The sequence below is a fragment of the Rattus rattus genome, chromosome 5 (assembly GCF_011064425.1).
Source record: "Rattus rattus isolate New Zealand chromosome 5, Rrattus_CSIRO_v1, whole genome shotgun sequence".
Lineage (NCBI taxonomy): Eukaryota > Metazoa > Chordata > Mammalia > Rodentia > Muridae > Rattus > Rattus rattus.
The window spans coordinates 71,593,217-71,601,684 of record NC_046158.1 but is presented as its reverse complement, the minus strand read 5'-3'; the positions used below and the strand labels follow the sequence as shown (position 1 = coordinate 71,601,684).

The window sequence follows — 8,468 nt, the reverse complement described above, 5'->3', positions numbered from 1 at the left end:
ATGCCCAGCCTCAGTCATCTCAATCTTCTTGACCCCATGCCCTGGAACTCCAAACCCTGACTATGTCTCTTCTGCTTAGCTATTGACTGTTGGCAGTTTTATTTAGCCAATAGTTTTAAATCAAGAGGCACTGTACATGCAGATTCTCTCATTCTTGGGAGCAACCAGGACTTGGGGGCCAGTACTTATCATTACAATACATATCAAAAGGTCAAACCTCAACAGTGAGAAACATTTCTCACCATGATTTGATCATATCTGCATGGACTGTCACAATGTACTCCATTTAAATATATAATTATTATTTAATGAAAATGTAGTACAGGCAAGATATAATTCATCATCATCACCACCACCACCATCATCGTCATCATCACCATCACTATCATCATCACCACCACTACCACCACCACTACCACTATCATCATTATCATCATTATATTTAAGGAGAAGAAATGTCCATGGAACAGCATTAGACATTGTTTCTAAATATACAAATCACCAGGTTTACTTATCATGAGCTTTCCTCATTTGACCCCAGAGCTTCTTCATAACCTTTTTGACTTCCTCATTTCTGAGGGTATAGATTAAAGGGTTCAGCATAGGTGTCACTAGGGTGCAAAACACAGTTACAGCTTTGTCAGTGGGAAAGGAGGTCATGGGCCTTAGGTACAGGTAAGAACAAGGTACAAAGAATAAGACAACAACAGTGACATGAGAGGCACAGGTAGATAGAGCTTTGCGACGCCCTTCTGAACTGTGATTCCTCAGGGAGCGAAGGATAACCACATAAGAAGCAACCAGCATAGAAAAAATGAGTAAGCACAGTGACCCACTGTTGGCAGCGATCAGGGGTCCCAGAGTGTGAGTGTCAGTGCAGGCCAACTCCAGGAGTGGTATTAAATCACACATAAAGTGATCGATAATATTTGGGCCACAGAATGGTAACTGGGCCATAAACAAAATCTGTATTCCTCCATGGATGAATCCTAAAATTACAGCGGCACCCACTAGGAATATACACACAGGTCGACTCATGATGGTCATGTAGTGCAAGGGCTTGCAGATGGCTACATAACGATCATAGGCCATGGAAATCAACAAGATGATTTCAGCTGCAGCAAAAAAATGCTCAGCGAAAATTGAGTCATGCATCCATTGAAGGATATGGTGCTCTTCTCAGAGATTAAGTCATAGATCATTTTGGGTGCTATGGAAGAAGAGTAGAAACCATCTATGATGGACAAGTAGGACAGAAAGAAGTACATGGGGGTAGCCAGGGCTGGACTGATGAAGATGGTGACTGAGATGAGCATGTTACCTGCCAGTGTGATCAAGTAGATTATTAAGCACACAATGAATAAGAGTTTCTGCAGGTCTGGGTCTTGGGTCAAGCCCAGGAGGATGAATTCTGTGACATTGCTCATCCTTTCACTTGATTTAGTTCATGCTCTGTGGATATGGTCATCTGAAAGACAACAAGAGAATACTCATGTGATATTTTAAACTCTAAGCTATTTTGTCATCTCACTTTTGGAATGGCTGAAACAGGAAAACAAATCTATATTTTTACTTCTTCATTTAAGATCACTCTACAGGTAATTTTGAAGATGAGACGTAGATGGGCTTACTATTACTTTATTGTAACACTTCAACCAACCAAAGTCTTTTGTGGTCATTGGCTGATGGTTAACTATCAATGTTTTAAAAAAAAATAAATCCGGGGATAATCTCAAACAGGACTTTCTTTTACTGTTTTGTTTTATTCTTGTAGGACAAATATCATGAGTCTCAATTTATTTGAAATTACAGCTGTGCATGTTTGTGAATGTTACAGGTCTATGAACTTAGTGTGCATGAACGTCAATGGGACACTAAATGTAAATGCTCAGTGTAAAGGTCCTGTGTTATGTACATACCATTCCTCTGTATCATTTGATGCACATGAACTTAGGAATGGAGACAGAATTCCAGAGTTATTCTGGATAACAAAAGAACATTTGTTTTATTTATTTTTTTAGCTCATTGAGTACAATTGATTCTAGAACAACAGCTTCTGTTTCAGGCTTCTCATGGTTCCTTCTTTCATATCCTTTGTATGGTTGGATGCAGACATGTAAAGGCTACAGGGTGACCCTACTCCTCACAGGAGTAATTTTATAATTTTTCTCTAAATTTTGAGCTATTTTTTCATTTAGGATCGTGTTCACAGTTGGGTAAAATTCTCCTGTTTTTTACTCTTTGTAAATGAAGCTACCTGAGGTAAGGACACCTAAAAATATGCTTTCTGTTATTGGTATACATTCAATCAAAGTAGGCAACTGGTAGAAATGTTGATTGATGCTATAAGAAATATTTTCTCTCAACCCTGTAACCGTGACTTTCACTAGAATGTCAGTGGTCTTACAAAGGAGGAGATATTTTATTCTTTCTCTTCCCATTTCTACCTCTTTCCATATCATCTGCCAAAAAAGCCAAGCCAAATAATTTCTTTCCTATAACATCCAAATTCAGGATAGAGAGGTCAGCATCAAAGCCCCTTGTCAAGTGAATAAAAATATATTTGGCTTTTAGGGTGGCTCATTACCTGAGGATTTCATTCCTATTTATTGGTCTTCTATATGAGTATTATGTGGTTAATCATTCTCAGTGTATTTGTTCTTTAAATTTCTAACTTCAAAGTAGCAGCATAGAAATGAGAAAGGGTTAAAGCTTTCAGATTGTTACAAACAAGACTTCAGAGTCACTGTATTTAGTGAGACTACTGTTCATAGCATTTTAAAAGTGATTTCAATCATTCTTGATAAAACCTGATTTATCAGTTCCCACAGATTATTTAATGCTATTGTGTTTCACTCACTTATTTTCATAGCAATCATTACACTTTTGGGTCCACTATACTTCAGTGAGAATAAATTGTCAAAATCAATGGAATCTGTTTAAAAATTGTAAAGAAACAATGTAGTTTTCACCAACCTGGGTGTAGTTGAGTGTAGAAATGTCTCCATTTGTAGATTTAATGCAGTCATTGTTTCTTTCCCTCTGGGCACACACAGCACAGCTTTCAGTAGACTCTGTGAGTTGATGTCTCTCTAGAGTGGATGTTTTCTTTCTTCCTTTCTTTTGTCTTATTCTCATTGTCACAGTTTTTTCCAAAAGGAGCTATGTTAGCCAGGAAAGTTTGATGGTTCTTGGGCATAATTCCTATGCACCATGTTACTGATACATATTTATAGCCATATGTGTTTCTCTCTATATAGAATGTTGTATTTTATATTAAAAGCCCTCAAAATAAAACCAAAATCTCAAAGCATAAAGCATTTGTTTATTCCACTATAAGATGTATAAGTGAATAGAATAACTTTATTGGACTTGATTTTCTGTACCTCTTTGAATACCTGTTTTGGTGCTTAGTAGATCATGAATATTATGCAGAGAGAATATCTTTCAGTTCTAACTTAAGTTTTTCTTTAACTTACCCCTGTAGAAATTCACCAAGTTCAAGTAGCACCTCTTAAACATTTTTATTATATCTCTAATAATTGACTCACAAACTCTCTGGAATTCCTTATCCCTTGATTCCAAAGAATTGCTTAAATAGGTTTTCAGAGAGATGTAGGATCTGGTAATACTTTGACCTCTTAAGAACCCAAAGGACTGATAATTGTTTCTGTTGAAATCTTTGCCAAGACAATAGTCAAGATTTTCTCCCTACTCTCACTTGGTATCTATAAACATTATTAGCAGTGGCTAGTTTTAGACATGCAGTTGGGTTGATATTAAATAAGTGTTTACACTACAGGTCTTATTTTTCTAAAGACCTGAATGACAACTCCTTTTTTTTCCTGCTATATTGTGCCATTTAAATAATGTCTTGGTTTTATTTCTGCAGATTACTTGGGTTTGAGTATTAGGTATATACATTTTCAGTGTGACTTTTCATTACCACTACTACTACTACTACTACTACTACTACTACTACTACTACTACTACTACTACTGATATTATTATTATTATTATTATTATTATTATTATTATTTAATTTTTTTATAGTCTAGTTGTTATCCCCCTACAAGTTTGCCCTCTGACTGTTCTTCAACCCATTCCTTCTCCCAGGTCTCTAAAAGGATGTGCCCACCCCATTTCCCCCACCCCACTAGACCTCCCCATTCCTTGGAGCCTTACATTTTTTGAGGGTTATGTGCAATTTCTCTCACTAAGACCAGACCAGGCTATATATTTGTCGAGGGTCTCAATCAGCTGATGTATGCTGCTGCATCTGACTCTTTCAGCTGCTTGTTAGGCCTCTCAGAGGGCATCCATGCTAGGCTCCTGTCTGTAAGCACACCATAACATCAGTAATAGTGTCAGGCTTTGGAGCCTCCCCTTGAACTAGATCCCAATTTGGGCCTGTCACTGGACTTCCTTTCACTCAGTCTCTTCTCCATTTTTGTCCCTGCAGTTCTCTAGACAGGAACAATTCTGGGTCAGAGTTTTGACTATGGAATGGAAACCCATACCTCCTGTCTTTCTACTGTTGGGCATTTTCTCTAAGGTCCCTCCTGTGGAGTCTTGAAAGTGGAGAATACATTCTACCACCACCTACCTCCCAAGGTTGCTTGTTTCCATTCTTTCTGCTGACCCTCAGGGCTTCACTCCTGTCCTCTTCCCAATACCTAATCATGTTCCCCTTTTCCATCCCTGTCCCCCATCGCACCCAGGTCCTTACACCCCACATTATTGATTTCTTCTCCCTCCCAAGTGGGATTGAAGCATCCTCACTTGGGCCCTTCAGCTTGTTAACCTTTTTGAATTTTGTGAATTGTATCCTGGGTATTTTGTATATTTTTGGCTAATATCCACTTATTAGTGAGTACATACAATGCATGTCCTTTTGTGTCTGAGTTACCTCAATCAAGATGATATTTTCTAGTTCTATCCCTGAGTTTTTGCTTGCAAAACTCATGATGTCCTCATTCTTAATAGCTGAGTAGTATCCCATTGTGTAGATGAACCACCTTTTCTTTATCCCTACTTTGGTTGAGGGACATCTATGTTATTTCCAGTTTCTGGGTATGGTGGAGAGTCTTTTGAGTATATGCCCAGGAGTGTTAGAGCCTCGAGGTAGAATTATTTCTAGTTTTCTGAACTAGAAATTGATTTCCAAAGTGGCTGTACAAATTTGTACTTCCATGAGCAATGGAGGAGTGCTCTTAGCTAGGGTTTCCATTGGAAATGGCCAAGGCAATTCTTATATAGAACCATTGGTTATGGATAGCTTACAGGTTCAAAGGTTCAATCCATTATCATCTCAAGGCAGGAAGCATGGCAGTGTTCAGGCAGGCATGGCTCAAGAGGAGCTGAGAGTTCTTGATCTGAAGGCTGACAGGAGAAAACTGGCTCCTACATGGCTATGAGGAGGGTCTCAAATCCCACCCCCACAGTGACACTTCCTCCAACAAAGCCACACCTACTCCAACAAGGCAATACATCCTCAAGTGCCACTCACTGTGCTAAACATATTCAAACCACTATATTTCACTCCCTGGTCGCCATCGACTTGTTCAAACACACGAGTCTATGAGGGCAATACTTAAACATAGTATAATGGAAAATAAATTTAGTCCAACTTTGAAAGTTCTGTAAACTGTAACAGTCTCAATAATGTTAAAAGTCCAAAGTTAATCCTCTATAAAGTCAAAATAAAAAAGCAGATCACATACCCCCAACATTACAGGATATATTACCATTCCAAAATATAATAATGTGGAAATACTGGACCAAAGCAAGACCAAAAACAAGCTGGGCAAACTCCAAACTCTGTTTCTCCATGTCTGATATCAAAGTGCTTGTCAGATCTCCAACTCCTTTCTACTTTGAGGAATATGACACATTTCTTTCTCTTGGGCTGGTTCCATTCCCTGTTAGCAGCTTTCCTCACCAGTTATCCCACAGCTCTGGCCCCTTTAAAATCTTTGAATCTCTGTGGCAACTTCAACTTTACAGCTTCTTGTTCCAATGTCTGGGATCCACACAGGATCTTCTGGACTTCTCAAAAGTGCCTGGGTCACTTCTCTAGCTCTGCCCTCTGTAGCATTCTAGACTCTGGTTGACTCCACTCCACTGCTGCTGCTGTTCTTGGTAGTTATCCAATGATACTAGCATCTCCAATATTCTGGGGTCTTCTGCTGCAATTAGGACTCACCAATAGCCTCTCATAGGCTTGCTTCATGTTGCTAAGCCTCAACTTCTTGGCATGACCCCTTCAGTCCTAGGCCATCAACTGTAACTGAGGCTGTACCATCACTAATGGCCTGGTCTCTCACAGTACCAAGTCTTAGTTGTTTTTCACGACAACTTCATGCTTTCAAAACTAATACCACCTAAATTCTTACACATTACCAAGTCTAGATGCAACCTGAGGTATAACCTAGGCTATCTCTGGAATACAGCTTCTTTGTGCTCTCAAAAAGAGCTCCCCAGAAGATTTCACCTCAGTGATGCTGGTCTCTTTTGTTTATTTTGTTTTGCTTGTTTGTTTCTTTTTTCATTTATTTTTTAATAACAAAGTAAAGTCAAGTTTACTTATATTGCCACTGTTGAAGCTATGCCATTATACTGCCACTGGTCAACTGTCCCCTGTCACCCACTCCCTTCCTTGCTAAGGAAACCACAGTATTGATTTTATTTCTAGTTTTATCATTGAAGTATACACCCCAAAATACTAGCTCAGTTTCTCCTGCTTGTAAATTTTATATACATGCAGTTGCATGGCATGTGTACTTCAGTCTGACTTTTTTTATTGCATAGTTTTTAATTTACATTTCAAATGTTATTCACTTTCTTGATTTCCCAGCCATAAGCCTCCTATCCTATCCCCTCTCCTTCTTCTATAAGGGTATTTCCCCCTCCCCAACCACCTCCTACTCCAGACTCCCCCCTGACATTCCTCTACACTGGGTGGGGGGTGGTTCAAGCCTTGGCAGGACCAAGGGCTTCTCCTCCCTTTGGTGCCCAACAAGGCCATCCTCTGCTACATATGAAGTTGGAGCCGTGGGTCAGGTGACAACAGATGCTGTTGAGGATGTGGAGAAAGAGAAACACTCCTTCATTGTTGGTAGGATTGCGAACTGGTACAACCACTCTGGAAATCAGTCTGGAGGTTCCTCAGAAAATTGGACATTGTGCTACATGAGGACCCAACTATTCTCCTGGGCATATACCCAAATGATGCTATAACATACAAAAAAGACACATACTCCACTATGTTCATAGCAGCCTTATTTATAATAGCCAGAAGTTGGAAAGAACCCAGACGCCCTTCAACAGAAGAATGGATACAGAAAATGTGGTATATCTCCACAATGGAGTACTACGCAGCTATTAAAAACAATGACTTCATGAAATTCATAGGGAAATGGAATGAACTAGAAAATATCATCCTGAGTGAGGTAACCCAAACACAGAAAAATACACATGATATGCACTCACCGATAAGTGGATATTAGCCCAAAAGCTCGAATTACCCAAGATTCAATCCACAGACTACATGAAGCACAAGAAGAAAAATGACCAAAGTGCAGATGCTTTAATCCTTAAAAGGGGAAACAAAAATATTCATAGGAGGGGATATGGAGACTCTGTTTGGAACAGAGACTGAAGCATTGGCCTTTCAGAACCTGCCCCCCTTGATGAAGCTAAGAAGTACATGCTGACAGGACCCTGATATAGCTGTCTCCTGAGAGTCTCAGTCAGAGTGTGACAAATACAGAGGTGCTAGCAGCAAACCATTGAACTGAGAAAGGGGTACCTATTGGAGGAATTAGAGAAATGATTGAAAGAGCTGAAGAACATAAGAACAACAATGCCAACCAACCAGAGCTCTTGGGACTAAACCACTACCCAAAGACTATATACATGGACTGACCCATGGCTCCACCTGCATATGTAGCAAAGGATGGCCTTGTTAGGCACCAATAGAAGGAGAAGCCCTTGGTCCTATCAAGGTTGGACCCCCAGTGCAGGGGATGTTGTGGGGGTGAGTGAAGGAGGGGTGGGTGGGGAGGAGAACACCCTTATAGAAGAAGGGGATGGGGATGAGATAGGGGGCTTATGTCTGGGAAAGGGAATAACATTTGAAATGTAAATAAAAATATATCCAATAAAAGAAAAATATTCAATAAAAGAAAAAAATGAAAAAATATGATTCAGGGTCACTACAACATGAGGAACTGTGTTAAAGGGTCACAACATTAGGAAAGTTGAGAACTGCTGTAATATATTATTGAGACCTCCATAATAAAACCCTATGTTGACAAAAAAGACATTTATTATCATGGCAGAAAGTGGATGTGGAAAACCATACCCTACTTCTCAGGGTGGTCCAGAGACTAAATACCTTTTGCAAGGAGGAGTGTCTGGGAAGGAAAGCTTATTGGCTAAGTTCTCCAGGACTTTGGGTGCCTCA

At 39.5% G+C, this 8,468-nt stretch overlaps 1 protein-coding gene across 1 annotated transcript; it reads right to left on the bottom strand.

Moving 5' to 3' along the window:
• Window positions 1-507: 507 nt before the first annotated feature.
• On the bottom strand, window positions 508-1,427 carry LOC116900479 (olfactory receptor 4C45-like). The gene is given in 2 exon segments (XM_032902215.1): window positions 508-1,142; window positions 1,145-1,427. Coding segments are annotated over 2 exon segments (918 nt in total).
• Between the last annotated feature and the right edge of the window lie 7,041 nt (window positions 1,428-8,468).